This window comes from Cryptomeria japonica, chromosome 6, assembly GCF_030272615.1.
Source record: "Cryptomeria japonica chromosome 6, Sugi_1.0, whole genome shotgun sequence".
Classification (NCBI taxonomy): Eukaryota; Viridiplantae; Streptophyta; class Pinopsida; order Cupressales; family Cupressaceae; genus Cryptomeria; species Cryptomeria japonica.
This window is the reverse complement of record NC_081410.1, coordinates 409,746,304-409,767,333: the sequence shown is the minus strand read 5'-3', so window position 1 is coordinate 409,767,333 and position 21,030 is coordinate 409,746,304. Positions and strand designations below refer to the sequence as shown.

General features: G+C 36.2%; 1 protein-coding gene across 1 annotated transcript in view; it reads right to left on the bottom strand.

Moving 5' to 3' along the window:
- Positions 1-7,061, bottom strand: part of LOC131065864 (uncharacterized) — a 33,087-nt gene extending 26,026 nt beyond the window's left edge. Inside the window, exons 1-3 of the mRNA XM_058000510.2 lie at positions 6,766-7,061; positions 6,581-6,682; positions 3,098-3,258 (exon numbers count right to left, since the gene is read on the bottom strand). Coding sequence (XP_057856493.1) covers positions 3,098-3,258; positions 6,581-6,682; positions 6,766-6,865 — 363 coding nt within the window. The 5' untranslated portion in view covers positions 6,866-7,061. The remainder of the gene's footprint in view (positions 1-3,097; positions 3,259-6,580; positions 6,683-6,765) is intronic.
- Positions 7,062-21,030: the final 13,969 nt, after the last annotated feature.

Genomic DNA, 21,030 nt, shown 5'->3' with positions numbered 1-21,030 from the left:
ATGGGAATTAAGGCAAGGAAATCTCCTCAGGGAGAAAAATCAAAATCCCCTCTCAAGCATGGAAATTCGCCAAAGAATGAAGAAATTTCAAGACGAGAAGAAAATTGACCAAGTGAGAAGTTTTCTCTCTCCTGAATTCTGGAGCCTAAAATGAAAAAATTCCTAAAAAATAGGAAAGGTGAAAAATTGACTAAGTGTTGGAAATTCCTTCCTTCAAGACAGAATTCTTGGAAAATGTGAAATTTGGCTAAGGATTGAAGAAATTCCTTCCTCAGGGGTAAGTAGAATCAAGGTCAAGATTGAGCACCAAAATGAGGTTAAGGAGGAAGTTTTCGTCCACAATAAAATTCCTTCACCATGGAGAAATTGTGCTCCAAGAAAGGAATGGGTGCCAAAATGACGTCAAGGAAGAAAATTCTAATTTTTCAGAACTCCTCCAAAACAAGTAGAAAATGAAAAAACATGATCTGGGAAGAAAATTTCAAAATTTCAAAAAAAAATTCCTTTCACAGGGAAGAAATTCTACTCCAGGTGAAGAAATTTCAAGGCAAAGGTAAAAATTGGTCAAGAGAGAGAATTTTCTCTCCCCTGAATTTCGGAGCTCAAAATGAAAAAATTCCTAAAAAATAGGAAAGGTGGTGAATTGATCAAAAATCTCTTGTAGAACAAGATGAATTCAAAAACACAAGAAAATTCTTCCAGGAAGAAATTCTCTCTACAATAATTTTCTCTCCCAAAATTCCAAACAAACAGAATTCTTGCATGAGCTGATAAATTTTTTAAAATTCTTCCAAGGCAGGAAAATCTTCCAAAAATGTCTTTTGTGAGCCTAGAATGGAAAGATTCTTGTAAAGGATGAGTTGGCGACATGCAAAGAGAATATTCCATATTAATGAAGCACAACCCGAAAAATTATGTAAGTTCCTATGACAGTGGGGTCCATTTGCATGGCAAGAATCTATTGAGTACATGAAGGCATAGTGGTGCATTCATTGTTGGAATATTTGACCAAGGTGGCGGCTAATTCATTGCATGGTAGTCGTTGCATGTTGAGGTAGTGGAGCATATTTTTGCATGTTGTCGTCGCATTTTGGAGATGATGGAGCATTTATGGCATTATGGCTGATTTTTGCATGGAAGAATATTTATGACATATTGAGCAAATTTGATGGAGAGTGGTGCATTTAATGCAGTGGACGCCATTTTGGGCAAGTAAGAATTTATTGTAATTGGGCATGATGGGCATTTAATGTTCATTCCCACCTTGTTGCATCATGTGTGAGGAATCTTTTGGGTCAAACCCTAATTAGAGTTTGCATGTAATCAAGGCTTGAAGCCTATATAAAGGGGTGATCCCCTCATTTGTAAAGGGAGGGAGATTTGTATGAAATTGTTGCAATAAGTTATTGAGATAATACTAGTGAAACATTGTTCTTTGATGGTGCCCACTTAAGTTATTTTTTGAAAACTTGCATGGTTTCACCTTCCTCACTTAAAGTAGAAGTAGAGTAGTGCTTTGATTTCAATGGAAAATGTAATGGTGTTTGATGAATTTCCATGGTTCATACTTTTTACATCTTGTTGATTATAAGTTGCAGTGTAAAGTTAGTCTAAGCCACTAAATTTGTGCTAAGTTCGATTGCGGATAGTCGTTTGGATTGTGTCGTTTTGGGTATTCAAATGTACTTCCTCAATGCGAAAATCCTCCAACATCCTTGGAAAATTGCACCAGTTCCTGTGGAGTTGTAGTTAATCTTGGTGAAGCAAAACTTGGTTTATTTGGAATTCGTCCATTAGAGCACTATATATTGATATCAATACCCTTAGGAGTAGATTTAGATCCTTCTAACCCTTTCCCCTTTAATTTTAGTCCGTTTGAAGCAGAAGGATCATAGAATTGCTATATCCAATGATGAAGTTTCAGCCACAACAAAGAGGTGAAAGAATGATCAAACGTACGTCCCCTTGGATTACCAACATTTTCACATCAAGCCAACTGAGTCGCGTCCATTGCATAATCAAAACCTTGGAGTCAATTGTTTGAACTTATCGCAATCTTAGCATACAATTGAACTTTGATCAAGAGAGAGTAAAGTGACAGTTGAAAAAATTTATTCTGTGTTGCGCATGGTCACAAAACGCACGTCAACAGGTAAGAGTAAAGTTATTTTTTTAGGTCACTGCCAAGAGAAATGTCAATTGGTGGACAAGGCCCCCTTTTTGAAGCTCTCAAGGGATTCTTTTTAACTTTTACCATTTACCTTGTATAGAGTTCAAATTTGGACCTCTTTAGGCTTCAGTCATTTGACCAAGCTCATTTTAAAAGAAGTCTTTCGAATTCATCTCATCCGAACCTGGTAGAAATGGATAAATACACCCTTTTTTTCTGATATAGATAATCACTTGTCCAGTTTCCAGCACATTCATACAATGCCTCCTCTCAATTTGAGCATAGAGCCCCTCTTTGGAGTACCTAAGTCTTCACCATGAGGTCCACACAAACTGTAACACCAGAGAGTGCATAAAGAATGATCACATGATGACTGTGATTTGAATTAGTTGCTAAGATCCTAGGAGTCCCACGGGGCTTGCACACAACTTCATCCAGCCTTTCATTTGGCAGGAATGGATCCCTGATGGTCTCTCTGTGAGCCAAGCAACTTCACCAATGGACCTAATAAGAACCTGATAGTCTTTATCCATGGTGGCTCATAGTCAGTAGTCAATATCTTGACTCTTAATGTGAGTAAAATCTCAGCTCTTAGTACTAATTTTAACATACTCAGAGAAAAATTTAAGCATTGTCCTCAGGAGCAATTTGTAAATGTGCAACTCTAATTTGTAGGTTTCCCCTCACTGATCCTTTTACTAGCTGATCTATTTTAAATATGTCTATCTGACAAATGCTGAGAGATATCAATGTAAAGACAACTCTCTTTGATTAGTCACATTGGCATGATATATGCATCAAGATTTGTCACAAGGGTTCAAATAAAATTGACAAACCCTAAGAAGGTGAGACAGAAATACTTCATTTGGGAAACAAAGACATAATAATATCTAAATTTACAATATCAGTAAAACCAATCTGACTTACAGGTGGAGTGAACCCTGGCAAACTCTGGGAATTTGTGAGAACGAAACTTCCTTGCTTCACAGGGCATGATGTCTTGGAACAAAGATCATGACTCTCTGAATGGACGTGCATTCCATAGTAAAAAACCTCAATACTCAGTATTCCACCAGAAATGTCATCCTCTGCAGAGCCAGATGAAATATTAGCTATTTGAATTGAAAAAAGTATAACTTAGGATAACTTGGTAAGTACTGCAAAGTGCATAACAATCATAATCCAAAATACCGTTTACAGGAAAAATATTAAAACCCTAATAAAAAAACTACACATAGCTCTGTTAAAAACAAACCTCCATTATATAATAGAACAGACCTGAAATTGAAGAAAATTGGATAATCAAATATAAGATACATTATAGGTTTATAACAGTAGCACACAAGACCACTTAAGTTTTATAAGCATTGAAAATGGTTTATGTGGCCAATTTGGATGTATATGTATATGTATGTATGTATATAGATACATATATACATATATACACGTGTATGCATAATAGCATATACATACATACATATATGTACATATATGTATGTATGTATATGTACATATATGTATGTATATATATGTAAGTATATATGTATATATAGGTATGTATACATATATACATACATATACATACATATGCATACCTATATATACATATATACATACATATATATACATACCTATATATATGTATGTATATGTACATATATGTATGTATATATATGTATATATAGGTATGTATACATATATACATACATATACATACCTATATATACATATATACATACATATATATACATACCTATATATACATATATACATACATATACATACATATACATACCTATATATACATATATACATACATATATATACATACCTATATATACATACCTATATATACATATATACATACATATATGTACATATACATACATACATATACATACATATATGTACCTATACATATACATACATATATATGTATATGTATGTATATAAAGGTATGCATGTGCATGTGTGTATATATGTATATGCATGTGTGTGTGTGTACATATACATACATACATAAATACATATGTATATGTATGTGTAATGTAATGTATATGATATACATATATATACATATATACACGTATATACATTATTACATACATACATATATATTTGATAAGAAAAAATGCTGCTTTTCCATCCAGTGCAACCCAAAACAGTTCTGGGGCAGCAGCTCTCAACATGGTCAAGGCACAGCTTCCATTGCAAGGTCCAGGGGCAGTGCCCCTAGTGGATTTTCCCCAAGCTCCGAATTCATGAAAAAATGCACTTTTACGATTAGTTAGTGTCGGGTTTCTTTTGAGTGTGTTTTTTTATTTAATTTGTGAAATCACCCCACACCTGGCCATTTAGCTCAGGCACATCTCGGACATTCCCACATCAAATAGACAGGCCCAGGGCAGAACTCAAGCCAGATCTAAACCAGGATCAAATCCCGGCCTGAGCAAGTCCAGGTATGGCAGGGCTTCCTGCGGGATCCAGCAACATAAAAAAAGGTGTTAAAGATTTACTTATATGGAATAGATTTCACTTTGTACCCTTACATTAATCAAAGATAGATACTAGATAGGAACTGCATCCCATTAATGTCCCTGTGAAAGATGACATGCAAATCAATCCAAATTCAAGTACCATATTTACCTATTGGACCAAACCTGCTAATGTTAAGTATCACGCCATCAGCTCTCATTTTTTTTTGTGTAAATTGAATCTCTCACCATCAGCCAATATGCTTTGAAAACAGTGATAAATAAATAGCATTCTTGTAGTAATAATCCTGATGCACTGAATCAGAATGTTGCCACCAATGGTACTAATGATAGTGAATTAGATCAGGTAGTAAGTAATGATTGTAAAGACATTTAAACATTCACTGTGAAGCCCAAATGTCATTACGATTTTGATTTTGAAGATCTAAGAAAATTGTCATTATAGAGCTCGAGGCCCTAGGACCTAGACACTCTGCATAGCACATTCCCTACCACTATGTGAATATGATGCATTAATATTGCTGTAAATGCTAGATATTGAAAATATCTTTTTCATGTCATTTGTTCATATTTTATTTATGTGATAATCCAAAATTTTGCCAGATATATAGTTTCAAACCTTTTCCATTGCTTTATGAAATTCCAAAATTTGATTATGAAACTTTCCCTACTAAATTTTTTCAGCTTTGAAACTATAGCAAGTGGCTTGAAATAATCCTAATTAAATTTCCAACTAATTGACAGCAAAGATAGGCTTAAGGACGTTCTTTAATCTTGTGCATATAGAGAGTGGGAAAGCATTCTTTGCCTAACAAATAAAAAATTTCTAGGTTCCACCACAGTTGAAAAACCCGGATGAGATTGGATGGCTTGGCAGAACTGGTTGAATAAAACATTTTTTAATATTTTTTTCAAAATTTAAAATTGACCATAAATGATAAAACAAAAAAAAGAATATCTTGTGGTGTAATGGATATGGAGGCACTTGTAAGAGTATCACCTATGTTTAAAACCCCCTCACTGTAACAAAGCAACCCATAACTCCAGCAGTCGTGCATTGGTGTAGCATATTAATTTATCCAAGTACCAAGCAACGTATAAATTTAAGCCAAAAAAATGATAGTTTTTTAATAATTTTCCCAACAAAAAAAGATAACTCTTTTTTGGAAATCCTGAACTTCTAAACCCTTTCCCCTCCCCTCCATCAAGAACTTATTGTCTATTCAAAAAAATTACAAAATAATTTAATTAAAAAGAAATTTTAAGCGTATTATAAATCTGGGAAACAATTCAACGCAATTTATGAAAGTATACTTTCTGAGTCCACCCTAGAAGACAAGAATTCTGCTTGACGAACTTCAACAGCTGGCAGACCATTCCAACAATAAGATCTTCACCATGTAAATTCCACAATTTCAACAAAATTTTGAGTTCCATTAATGCATCTCAAACCTTAGGCCTCCTCTTAGCCCTAATAAGTAGGATTAGTATCTAAGGTTCAGTACCATCACTCTATTCACTGCTCTGGATACTAAGGGAGGCCTTTCACAGCCTAGCATGGAATCTTTCTATAGAGATCACCTGGGATAATTGATGATGAGTGTTTTTTTTATGTTCCCAGCATGGATATGTATAAGTGACAATGGTGGCCTAGAAAAGCGTGGTTTAAAAATTGGATCCTTTTAAGGGTTCTCTTCAGTGCATACCAATTTCTCTATTTGTAGGTAATTAAACAGCAATCGTAGGGAAAAGAACAATTTGTTACACTTTCGCACTTTCGTATTGATCTAATATCAGATTTTGAGATTGGCTAGTTTCTCCCAAATCATTTCATCTTATTGACAAACCCGATTCGGTATTTCTTCTCTCCTTCATTTTACTTTTAAAAGAGTAAAATTGTGTTGATATGACTTACCAGAAATAGCAGAAATCTCAAATGTTGCAGGCTTCCCACTCACGACTGGATTCGGACTAATAACCACGTTGTCAACCTTTACAGGAAAGGTATCCTTCGAACCTGGAGTGCAGAGAAACCGAATTAAATCTGTGGAATCCATCAAACTAAATTAAAACTTGCCTTGAATGCCATGAATTTCTCACCACAGTAGGTAGGTTTAACTGCATTCGCTGCAAAAATGAATGAGGAGGTGGTGACAAATAGTACAAGATTAAGGGCACAATAAAACCATTTGTTTTCCATTGTGATGAGTTCTACTATGATTTCTGTGCAAAATTTTCAGCCCAACTTCTCTGAAGAATGGTTCGGATCTTCGACTGCGGTGACATGTGATTCATTGAAATCTATTGTAAGATGAATCTTATAAAAATACAAATAAAAGAACAACCGTCACCTGTTGGCAATGTTCATTGATGATTATTTTGACGTTTGTCACCTACCGTTCAAGGATTTCGTGAAAGCCTTCTTTTTTTTAAGTTTATAGTTTTCGTAGGATCTAATTTTGTTATTGGGGACCAATCTCGTCTTTACGAACATGGTGATGTTTTTTTTAATCTTCGAGGTGCGAGGGATATCAATCAATTTTTTCTTCTTTTTTTTTCTTTTTTCTACTCTCCTTTTTCTTTTGTTCAATTTTTTCTTTTTTCTTTTTTTCTTTTTGTCTCGAGAAAGAGTTATCTATATCGTCAACTTTAAAGTTAGCCATTCTATTTTTTTCCCCATTCTTGCTAGAGCACCTATTTGGCAACAATATAACTCGTTTGAGCAATAGCTATCATAAGTCTGAGGTATTAAAGTTCAAGATTATTGAGTTTAAATGGAATAGAATAGAATAGAAGATTTTTAACATTCATTAGTCCAAAAAGTTTATGAGATTATAGATTGAAATGAAATGAAGGATTTTAATAACATCCACGAGGCCAAAGCAGTTTATGGGACCCACCGACAACACACACCCCACAAAGTCAGGGCACCACGATCCTAAGTAACCTCTTTTCAAGAACTGCTCTTCTGCAGTGATTTTTTATTAACAGAGTCGTTGTTTTTTCGAGTTTTGTCTCTTCAAACAAAGTGTTTAAATTGTTTTTTTTCAAAATGTCTTCATAAATGACCTGGATGTCACTATAAGTCGAGCATTCCAGAACAAAATGTTGCTCCATCTCTACTGCTCCTGTGTTGCAATATAAGCATATCCTATTTTCCCACTCTTCTTTAGGCATCATCCATCTACCTGTTTCACACCTCAAGTGATGAGAGCTGGTTCTTAATTGAGCCATTAGCATTTTTGCTTTCCGTTTAATATTTGCTCCTATGTAGGCTTTTTCTTCATGATCTCCTGTGGGGTTGAATTATGTGATATAATAGGCTTTTTTATGTCCAACTTGTTTTGTCCATAAACTGCTCCTAAACTTTTCCTTCACAATTTTTTTTATTTCTCCATTGGTGTTTGGACATTCTTGTATACTAATGCCCCATTTGCTCATTCAATTGTCATTTTGTCTCATTCGTGTGTTCTTCCTTCTATCTAGTCTTTCCCCCATAATTAGCTTAGGCCAACGATGATTTTCCATATTTTGAATCTTCTTTAGATAGTTTACTGAACGAACCATCACTAAAGCTTCCAGGGGATAGGTACCGGTTTCAGCTAAAAGAATCTCATATGGGACAACAGTTTTAATTTTGAAAGTACTTATGATTAGGTGTTTTTGGATTCTTTCCAATTGTCTCCATTTCTGATCTGACATACTGCTACCCCAAATTTCACATCCGTATAGAATCACTGGAGTGACCAGCAAACCAAAAAGCATTCTCTTGCTTTTCCAATCCCAAAGTTCAGCATTTATACATCTATTTTGTAGCGCGTACAATGCCTTCCATCCACCTTGAATTCTTTTTGCTCTACAAGTTTTCCAATTAAGCTTGTTGTGAAAATCGAGTCTAAGATATTTGTACTTGTTCACTACTTCCAGCGGGCTACCTTAAAAAAGAAAATTGTCTTGTATCTTTTTATTTCTTCTCAAAGAGAAGATCATAACTTTGGTCTTGCTAATATTCACTTGCACCCTGACTTCCTCCCAAAAGACTTCAAGCGTCTTCAAGTGTTCTCTCAAACCCTTTGTAGATTTAGCTATTAAGATGAGATCATCCGCATATAGAAGTAGCTTTATTACATAATTAGCCAACTGGACTCCTTCGCTGTTATTCTTGTTTAGCCACTCTTACAACTTATCAATATATAACCCAAACAATGTTGGAGAAAGAGGGCAACCTTGTTTGACACCAATATCACTACCAAAACACTCTGACATTCCCTCTGAGGTTCTGATTTTAGCCTTGACCTGCTCATAAAGCGTACGGATAGCAGCCCTAGGCCTAATTGGAACTCCCAATTCCTCCATCCTATGCCATAGTTTATCCTGTGGAACTGTATCAAAGGCTTTTCTAAAGTCTACAAAGTAGCAAAAAGCCTCGCCCCCTTGAGTATTCCAAAAAAATTCAACCAAAAACCTAAGTGTAACACCATGGTCTATAGTAGAGTGTTTTGATCTAAAAATCGCTTGACCTTTGGCTCTTTTCCCTCTAATTTTTGCCCAGCTGCTAAGCCTGCATTCAATCATGCGACGGATGTGTAAGATAAAAAATAGAAGAAAAAACTTGTTGAATTGGTCTTTTTTTTTTTTCTTTTTCCTTTTTAAGATTAAAAGGTTGGGTTTAAATGGGAATATAATAGAAAAATTTTAACATTCACGAGGTTAAAGAAAGTCTATTGGATAGTAGATTTGTTGGATGTACAAAATCAAAGTTGGAAGATAATATCTATTGGTATGTCTTTTTCTTTCCCTTTTTCTTTTTTTTAAGGTTAAAAGGTTTGATTGAAAAAGTATCTCATAGACATATGTCTTTAAAATTTATATAGGAATAATGTTATTTGTTGGATTACAAATAAAACAAGTTTGTGTAATGTTCAATTAGGTTATATTTTTTTTAAGAAAGAGTAAGGGTAGGTTAGACTAAAATATCTCAATTTCATCTAAATATAATAGTTTGTAGGGCTAGTTACTAAGAGTGAAAATAAACCAATAATAATTAAATAAAGAGAAATATTTTTGCCCTATAACATTACACCCTGCATTACAAAAATGTGGAAATAAGGAATCATCTCCTCCAATATTATGAGAATGTGTCAAATATTCATTAAGGTTGTTAGAAAAGATGCAAATGGTATGGCTCTTTGTGGAATCAATATAGCATCCTATAGTTGGCTCAAAGGCCCCCAAATATGCAAGATTATGGTGTACTTCATTCTTTGTGTCTTATGTCTTATGAGGAATATGGATTTAAAAGAAAATAAGAATCTTAAAAAATTAAGTTCTAGCTTTACATAGATGTTGGGCACAAATTGAATGAATCATAATATAATATGTAAAACAAAGGAATAAGGTCAATGAAATGCAACTATCAACCTTTAAGGTGTGAATTATTAATATGTAGTAGATAAGGGTTTCTAAACTCATTAATGAGTTAATACATAATAAGAAAAAGGAAAAAGATAGCATTTTGTTATCCCTAAAGATAGGCATGAAATAGAATGTTGATGGAGCTTCCAAGAAGAATCTAGGTATAGAAAGAGTACTACTTATTGTGGTATGGCAAAGGTAGATTCTTGTGTGGTGTCTCCAAGATGTTAGGATTGAAATCAATTGTTGAAGTAGAATGGGAGGTTCTTATTGCGGGTCTCACACTAACATATAAATAAAGACTTAAATGATAAGTTAGATCAAAAGGTGGTTCACTAGTTGTTATTACACTAATAAAAGGTCATGGTCCTGACTGGAGGATGAGATTGAATCTTGAGGAGGTAATTTTGTGGATTTGTAAGTTTATAGTGGTCAAACAGATGAATTGTTATAGAGAAAAACTTTTCTCGTGGTCTCCTAGCTAACAAGGGTATTGACATTTCAATTTTATTAGTCATAGAAAGCAAGAAGCTCAAGAATGGGAGGATCTTAATAATTTGTTAACATTTGACATATGTCTACCCAATAATATTCGCAAATGTAAATTGATATATATTGGTATCCATGGTGCCAACAACTTGATCCATTTTAATTTTGTTGAGAGATGTAACACTACAATGGCACGCACCCAACTTTTTATCCGTGTAATTTTAATGACTAGACAGTAGATAATTTAAATTATTATTATTTATTATGACTAGACGGTAGGTAATTTAATAATAAGTTAATGACTAAAATCTAAATTAAAAGCAACTTTTATTATTATTTATTAAATAAATAAAAAATCAAGATTTTAAAAAACTTTTAATTTAAAAAATTATGTTTTTAATTCTAGATTTAAAAGAAATTCTATTTTTTTCATTCAAAATCATTTCATATTTTAAGATAAGACTTATTATATTTTTAAATCTAGATTTAAAAGAAACTTCTAATTTAAAAAATTATGTTTTTAAATCTAGATTTAAAAGAAAATTCTTTTTTTTTCATATTCTAAAATAAGACTAAATTCTAATAAATATTAACCATATGAAATTAATCAATCTATGCTAAAGGTAAAGATTTTTTTAAATTTGATATCTCTCGGAGTGGCGTACATAAATTTTATTTATAAAATATAGGTATGCTAGTGATAAATTTAAATCAAGACTAAGGTGCATGGATTATTTTGTGTGAAGGAAAAAAGTGTATAATCATCTATGATATGTTGAACACTTCTAGATACTGAGAGGGGGGTGAATCGACATATATTAAAACTTAACCATTCATTCATCGTTTATTCCAATTATCATATGTTTTAGAAGTAAACAACTAAAAACAAAAGTCCAATCTCATAAGCACACCAAAATTTTATAAGGAAAACCTAATGTGGGAAAAAACACTATGAGAACTATCTCACTATATGAAAACAAATTACAAAGTTTTAGGCTCTAGGCCAAGGAAGCTCATTGCTCCTAATATGAACTTGTAGGCTAAGACACACAACCTTAGGGCAAGACACAATGGACTTGCAAAACATTGAAAATCACTTCTTCGGGGCAAGATAAAATAGATTTGATTACATAGAATAAATATTGTTGAACTGAGTAGAAGTGCATCCTATGAAATGTTGATTACAATTCACTACTCTAAACATTTGAAGTTGACTTCATCACTGCTCATCTGTAATTGTGCACCTTCGCATTTACACCACACGCAATTCACAACTTATTATACAACACTTACAATCCTCCAAAATATATCATCCACACAAAGAAGATATTGTTGGCATTATGATGCAATTTTGTATGATTGGTAAATGGTATGGTTGTCATTGTTGGCAACATCATCTCCTTAGCTTTCACAGTCCATAGGCAGTGAGTAAACCGGCAGGCCGTGAGTGAATCAACAAGTTGTAGACCGACAGGCAGTAAGTAAACTGGCAAGCAATGAGAAGACTGGCAAGCATTAAGGAGATCAGGTAGCGGCGAGTAATTAAGCACGAAAGGTGTCCACCAGCTAAGCAAAGAGCAGACCGGTATCGGCATGTTCGACTATATTGACAAAGATTCCTGCAATAATTTCAGAGACACAATTTGAGGCTTGACAACAAAATTTTGAATGGTATGTTTTGGAGGGAAAGTTGGCAACAAACTAAAGGGTCTATAAATACACATATCTCATTCTTGAGATAGTTGTTGTCAAGGTGAATTAAGTTAATGTGAAAGTTGACACAGGGGGAGTTTTTAGAGTTTGCAAAGTTGAGTAACAGAGGACCAATAGAGTGGGGTTTCACTGAGTGATGACTCAGGTGACAGAGGACCGATAGTGTAGAATCCAAGTATCAACAAACCGACAGAAGGCAGAGTTGTGGAGAACAAGCACAACCGATGCAGACCTAGAGTGATCCTTAAGTGTGATCTGATCAAGCTAATGAGTAGCATTTTGTATCAGATCATCTATTTGTTTCTTTCTAACAACTGCAACATAAATCCCTTAATTGGGTGGACTTTAACATGTCCCATTGTATAAATCCCTTAACCAGGTGACATCTTAATTGATGTTCTAAGTCCTTTAACTAGGCTACCTTTAACAGGGTAAAGGCATTAATTGGCCTTGATCAAAATCCCTTAATCGGTTGGCACCTAACCAGTGTCTTTGTAATCTCCTAACAGGGATGGCTCTTCACCGGGCGTACTCTAGAAGAGTACAAATTTTGTGAGTTCCAACTCACATCATGATTTTCTCCCTATTGGGTTTCCACGAGATAAATTTTGCATGTCATTTTGTATATTTTCATGCTTGGTTATTCTTCTGCAATAGTTATTTATATTGACGAATATTGATTTAGCAACAACTAAAGATAAAAATTTTAATTGAGTAATTTCCGGTAATGTGTTGATTCACCCCTCCCCTCTCAGCACCGGTTGGGACTAATAGATACATCAATTAGATCGATATAATTAGATATAATGTGTAGAGTATAAACAATCGATCCCAAATACTTTCTCCAAAGCAATGCGAAAGGGAAAAAAGATGTGTGAAACATCACACTATGTTGACACACCTTCCAATCACTCCCAAATCATCACCTTCAACTTTGCACACTAATGCATGGACCAAAAACACTCAAGTCAACTTTGAAAGATAAAATCGATAATGCAAATTGATTAAACATACTCAAAATATGATGCGGGCCTTCACAACACCTACAGATGCACAATATTGCATCACCTAACACCAACAACACTAAATCATCAAAAGTCAAGGAATGTGAAGCGTTCCTGCAACTAGGTACACTGTTACTACATAATCGACACTTGGACCGACACCAAATCAACTACAGAACAAATAGAAACATAAAAACTTAGATATAACATTATTTTGCATCCATAAATACCCTACTATAACCACAAGCAAAGATTAATCAATTCAACGCAAAGCAGACAAGAATACTAAACCTTGTCTGACAAATTGTTCATCGAAACAGTCTCACTTAGCCAAAATATGTTGCATACATCTGAATACATCTTCAATGCTTCGAAATAGCTATGAGTAAACCAAATATACCATCTATAGTCATCACTATTAATCCCCATATATCAATGTGAACACGTGAGCGGACTCTTAATACAACACCACTAATCATGTACTTTTGAACCTTAGTTGATATCAATGACAACACAAAATCATATTTACAACAAGCTCCCCCTTTGTCATTGATGGCAACACTTGTGCAACCTTCAAAACACTAGTATATCTCTCCCCTTTTAACATCAAAGACAAAGGGCATCTCTACACCACTGTACAAACTTGAAATCTACAACAATTATCCACCTCTACAAAATTTCTCCCCCTATCTACATCAACTCCCCCTTAGGGTATGGAAAAAACTAAAAACCAAAACTATACTCCGACAATATTCTAATTATTTGCATATATTTGTGCATGAACAAAAAATTATCTTACGAGCAAAAATAAGTGCCTTGCATAGTTGGGGGGGATGATGCCCTTGTGAAAAAACTTGAGTTGAGTCCAAGATGTCTTCCAACCATCTCCCATAGAGGCCAAAATTTTGCATTGACTTTCAATCTTCAAAAGAAGATCCTCTTCCTCCTTGCTATTATCTAGAACCTTCACTGCTTGATCTGACTTTTGAGAGTCTTCAAGGAGTCTCACCATGCTAGTGAGTTGCAAGTCTACAAAATCTCTTAGATGACCAGACTATTTCTTGATTTTATCCTTCTTATCAACCAATAGATTCAATTGTAAGTACAAGTTCTTTATTTGAATCCGCCCATTTCCATCTACATCCTTCTTAAAGTCTATTGTATTGGATAGTTGTACAATTTGTGATTCTATAATATCTATCTGGTTGTTAATATCCTTAATAGATTCAGGCCACCAATGACTAAATTGGTATACCACCACTACATCATTTACACTCTTTTCAAAAACTTGTATGCTTTCTTGTAGCTTGATATGTCTTGTTGTACATCTATTCACCAAATCTTCTAGTCTTTTCTCTTCCACCTTCTTCTCTATGTCCTTCAAAACATTGGCTTCCAATTTGGTAGCATGTTCCTTAAATCCATTAAGCAACAACTGTAGTTGATTTACACTTGGCAAAGTCTCATCCAAAACTACTTTTAGAATTCCTTCATGAAGGACCTTCACTGCATCATCAATGTTATGCGCCATGTATTAGTGACTCAATGTTCTTCTTGCAAGTAGAATGGTGAAGTATGTCACCTAGATGAAGCATATGCAAGAGAGACAACTAATTAAGGTCCATCTGACCTTGATACATTGGTAGTTGAAGTACCTCGGAGGTAATCACCAATTCAAACTGCAACTATAGATTTAACAACTTTGATACAAAATTTCCAAAAGGTCTGGAGGATTCTCCACCAGGCTCTACATTCTTCTTTACTTTAGTCACCTTTCTTTACCAATTCCTTCTCCAGACTCTTCTCCTTCTCTGAAGTTTTCTCATTTTTGAATTCTTCTCTACAAATGTCTCCACACCCTTGTCTATCTCCACTTGATTGTTTGAACCTGTATCACCATCTCTCTGCTCATTTGTCTTCTTCTTTGAACCATCTTCAATATTGCCAACACTAGGAGCACACATTCTAGTCTCCACCAGACCAATAATAGTATTTGTCTTCTCCATAGGAGAAGACACAATCTTCTTTAGTTTTTTTGCCACATTTGTCGCTACCTCTTCTATATGTTTGATTAGTCCTTGATAGTCTTCGGGATCCTCAACCATAATGAGGCTAAGTCTCTCTTTTGTTTTGAACCTTGTATTGATAATTTGGATAATCTTTTCCCTGTTGTCCTAAGATAAGGGACTACATACCATATCTAATGCACGTGTTTAGATGTTAGACTCTTTCCTTATTGCATCCTTTCTTCTTTATAACAAATCTTCCAACAACTCGACTAATAGTTTATTAGCAATATCATTAACATTCTTGTTGAGAAAGTGGAGCGGGATGGGAGCGGAGCGAAAAGGAGCGGGAATCCCAAATTTCAAATTGGGCAATGGCGGAATTCCTGGGGAAGGTGGATTTCCTGGAAACTGTTGTGCCTCTGGGATCGGATCTGGCAAGTAGGCAGGAGGTCAGACATCACAAGGGTCAGAAGAGGACAAGGAAAAAGCAAAAATGGGAGAAGAAAAAGATTCGATCCCCGGGGACCCACACGATAGAGGAAAAGGGAAAAAATGGTCTTCTCTCTTTGGAGTGAAGCCGCTGGATAAATCTGGGCTTCTAGAAGTAACAAACATTTCAGACCCCACCTCTGGTCTAGTCGCTATTTCCATTCCGGACAAAGTGGTCGATATGACTGTAGCTGGCCTATCTATGACATTAGTGGGATGATTCTATGGCTTTAGGCCTAACATCGATGATGTTAGGAATTTCATAAGGAGAAAATGGATTGTAAAAGGACAAGTGGAAGTGGTGGCGCTGCCTAGAGGGTTTTTTACCTTCGCTTTCAACTCTGAAGAAGACATGAACAAAGCTCTTTGTGAAGGCCCCTGGATGTTTGGCAAGTCTTCCCTAGCTCTCCAGAAATGGGCCTCAAATCTCGTCCTGGATGAATCCTTCTTCGTTTCTACGCCAGTCTGGACACGCCTCCCGGGTCTTCCGCTGGAATACTAGAACGAGGAAGTTTTCAAGGGCATTGCGAAATCCTTCGAAGAACTCTTATCGATCGACCCGATGACGATGGCTAAATCAAGGTTAGTCTTTGCTCGCATCTGCGTAAATGTTAACCAAATGACAGATATGACTCAATCCATAGATATCATATCTAAACTAGGAAAATGGTCCCAAGCTATTGAATTTGAATCTCTATCGTTTGCCTATTTCCATTGTAAAAAATCGAGGCATTGGGCAAAATCATGTTCGCTCAAGAAAGGCAAGGAATTCAAGACAAATAGTAACACTAAGAACAAAAAGATCTGGCAAATGACAAACAAAAAAGCAGATTCATCAACATCCGAGTGTAATGAAAAAAAGGATGCAACGGAACTTATGAATGAAGTCAAGAGGACTGGGAGTAGCAGCAATGATAAACAAGATTGTGTTTTCTCCAACAACCCACCAGAGAGCTCTAAAGAAGCAGAGCCAGGAACTAAGTTGATCAATAAAAAAAACCCAGAAGCTCAGGAGAATGAATCTGTTAGTTAGGAGAAGGAAGAAACCATTCCGAACCAGGAGGATGGATCAGCTAGCCAGGAGAAGGAAGAATCCTATCCAGCCTCTTCACTCTCTAAATCGGCTGAGGTAAACTTTAATGAAGCCCAAGACCCTTTTGATACTGAGCCCTTACTGCTTTTAACTAATGGAAGCCCAAAGCCTCTCCTCTGTAAAACCCCTACCCAAAGTGTGCATATGCTAGATGAGATTCTCCGGATACCTAGGTTGAGAGAAGGAAAATCAAACAAGGAGGAAGTCAATGCAGGAATATCAACTAGAAGCAAGATTAAGGAAAAGGCAGATGTTGGAAGTAAGATTAAAAAGCAAGGAAGGCCATCCCTAAAACATCAAAGGGAATAGGAAAGCTGGAAGAACCGTGCTGATGGAACACAGTGTTCCATTGAGTCAGCCCTATCCCCAGTTAAAGTATGAAGATTATATCCTGGAATATCAGAGGGCTAAATGCCCCCCATAAGCAGGATGTGTTACGAAACATCATCAGATATCATAAACCGGATGTGGTCCTTGTTCAGTAAACCAAGATGTCTAAAGAAAAAGTTGAAAGGATCAGAATTTTCAAGGAAAACGAAGTCATAGGATCTAACTCGAAGGGTGCTTCTGGAGGAACTGCGATTTTGGAACAAAAAAACCATAATAGGAAAGGAAATCATCTCCGCTTTTAATAGGAACTCAGTTTTGCTTGAGCATAGTAAGGACAACTTTGTTTGGGTGTTATCTAATGTCTACGCTCCTAATACCAAATTCGGGAGAGCTAAATATTGGAAAAGCCTTGCCACTGACAGACTCTAGTTTGCTGATCAAAGCTGGATTATTATGGGAGACTTCAATACCCTGCTCAAAGATGAAGAAAAGATGGGAGGTATCCCTTTACATCTTGATGGAAAACAAGACCTTATGGATTTCATTAATGACCAAGCTCTCATTGATGTAGATCTCCAGGGCATCAATTACTCTTGGACCAATAGAAGAACCGGAGTTGATCTGATTCAAGTTAGGCTTGATAGATGTTTAATTTCTCCTGACTGGCTTTCTAAGTATAGTTGCTCCCTTGGCTCTGTTATCAAAATTGGTTCAGACCATGTCCCCATCTTCTTTTCTGCCAACTCTTTTTCGGCAAAGAGAAACTTCCCTTTCAGATTTGAAAAAGCTTGGCTCTCCCATCCTTCTCTGGAAGCCTGCATTGCTGAATGGTGGAACTTTGAAGTGGAGGGCAAGGCTCTTTTTAGAATTGCTAAAACCCTCAACATCATAAAAGCCAAAATTAAAACCTGGAACAAAGAGATTTTTGGGGACATATTCAAGAACAAAACTCAAGTCAAAGCTGAATTAAAGTATGTACAGGATAGAATCCAAGAGGTGGGGTTGACCGAAGATCTTAGGATGGCTGAAAATGATCTTTTATCTAAATACCACTCAATCATTTCTAATGAAGAGACTTTTTGGAGACAAAGATCCAGAGCCTTGTTCCTGAAGGAAGGAGATAAAAACACCCGCTTCTTTCACTTAACCGCTCTTAAGTACAGGGCAGCCAACAGAATATCCAGACTAACCTACAATAAAGGCGTCCTAACAGAGGATTGCGACATCAGGAAGGAAGCTCTCAAGCATTTTAGTACCTTGTTGGGTGAAGTGGATAACCTGGATTACAACAAGCAAAATACCCTTTTACAAGCTATCCCTTCTATCCTGTCAAAAGCTGACAATCGCCTCGTATCATGTATTCCTTCTAATCCAGAAATCAGAAAGGTGGTGTTATCCTTTCAGGGTGATAAATCCCCTGGTCTGAACGACTTCCCCATGTTTTTCTTCCAAAACTTCTGGCACATTGTGGAGGCTGACATATGCAATGGTGTTAAGGAATTCTTTGGCACCAGAAGACTTCTTAAGGAACTGAATGCCACCTTCATTGTCCTAATCCCAAAGAACCCCGGAGCTGATTCTCTTAACAAGTTTAGACCCATCAGTTTGTGTAACTCTGTCTACAAGATCCTTTCCAAGGTTTTGACTTCCAGGTTGCTGGATGTTCTCCCAAGGATTATCTCTATCCAACAGAATGGCTTTGTCCCCGGAAGACAGATTTTGGACTCTATTATCTTTGTTCATGAAAATATCCACTCCCTGAAAGTGGCGAATAACCAAGGATTCTTCCTTAAGTTAGACATGGCTAAAGATTTTGATAGAGTGAATTGACAGTTTCTCCTTAGGATCATGAAATCGTTTGGTTTTGGTGACAAGTTATCCAGCTCTGTTCTCAACTCATGGAAACTTCCTCCTCTGGTTTTATTGTTAATGGCTCCCCGTCTAGTTTCTTCAAAAGCTCCAGAGGTCTTAGACAGGGAGACCCCATCTCCCCTATCCTATTCACCATTCTTGCTGAATGCCTGGGTAGAGTCATCCTTAAAAATATGGAAGAAAGAAATCTTAAGGGTCTGAAACCTTCTTCATCCAATGATGTCTGCTCCCATGAACAATTCATTGATGACTCTATCACCATGGGGGAAGCCACCATCTTAGAAGCCAAAAATATGAAGATTATTTTGAATACCTATGAATCTGTCTCTGGTCAAAAAATCAACTGGGATAAAAGCTCTCTGTTATTCATCAACACCCTGGCCCAAAGGCAAATAAGGATTGGTAGGATTCTTGGCTACAACATATCTGAGTTTCCTTCTACCTATTTGGGGCTTCCTCTATGTCTCAAGCTCGAGGATTCCTTCTGGAATAAGTTAATAGACAAACTTAACTTGAAACTCGCTGGCTGGAAAGGGGCTGTCCTTAGTCAAGCTGGTAAAGTCACTCTGCTCAAAGCCACTCTCCAAAATCTTCCTGTGTATGCTCTTAGCTTGTTCAAAATCCCCTCAAAGTTTGCAGAAGCTATTGAAAGAATCCAAAAAAAGTTCCTCTGGTCGGGTGTGGATGTTAAAAACAGAATCCCCCTTATTGCCTGGAATAACATTTGTTCCCCTAAGGCCTCAAGTGGGTTGGGTTTAAGGAACATTGGTTCTATGAATAAAGCTTTATTAACCAAGCAAATATGGAGATTCAAAGGGGAGGAAAGAGAATGGAACTCTATTTGGAAAAAAATAAATATCTCTATATGCAACCTTCTGAGGAAGAATTCTTTGACAACTCTTTCTCTGTTGATGGATCTGCCATTTGGAATGTCGTGCAATCTGCTAAAGGTTGGGCTACTGCTGGCAGAACCTGGAACCTTGGGGATGGGAGGAAAATAAGATTTTGGGAAGATAGATGGATCCTGTATAAACCTCTGGAGGAAATTCCTATCCTCAAAGATTGGAAAGATAGTTTCAAATGCAGGTATGGTGAAATGGTAAGAGATTATTGGAGAATGGGGATTGGATTGACTTTAGCCAGCAGTGTCTGGATCTCAAGTTCCTTCAGATTGCTCTCTTTGCTAAAATCCCTAGAGACAACAAAGATGACATTCTGATATGGGGGGAAACTCTGGATGGGAAATACTCTGTTTCCTCTGTTGTGGCTATTCACAATGTCCCGGTGGAAGATATTCCTATCTGGGCTAAAGTTTGGAATAAGAAATTAGTTCCCAAAGTCAACATCTTCTTTTGGATTTTCATCCAAAATAAGATATTAACCCTGGACAATCTTCATAAAAGAGGCATTATTTTTCCTAATAGGTGTTGTCTTTGTTGCAGGGAAGAAGAGACTACTTGCCATATTCTCAATCAATGCTCTTTTAGCCAGGATATCTGGAAAATCATCCTTTCCAAGTGGAACCTGAGCTGGGTCTTCTCGAACTCTCTTGGTGACACTTGGCTTCAATGGCATTGTCTTAACTCTAATCCTAAAATTGTGGAGACCTGGAGACTTACTCTGTCGATTGTTATTTGGAATATATGGAAAGAGTGCAACAACAGGATTTTCAGAGATAAAAGGGCTATTCCTAAAGTGGTTGCAGATAAAATCTTTAGGAGTATTTTTGAATGCCTCTATTGTATTGATCAGGGACTTGTTGCTAAAGATAATTTCAAAGATAGGTGGAACCTTTCTACTACTACTACTAGCAAGGAGAAAGGCAGAGAAGGTCTTGTCTGGTGTTTTCCCCCGCAGGGATGGATTAAGGCTAACTTTGATGGGGCTTCTAAAGGGAATCCAGGTAAAGCTGGATATGGGGGCATTGTCAAGAATTTTTTTGGAAGTTGTC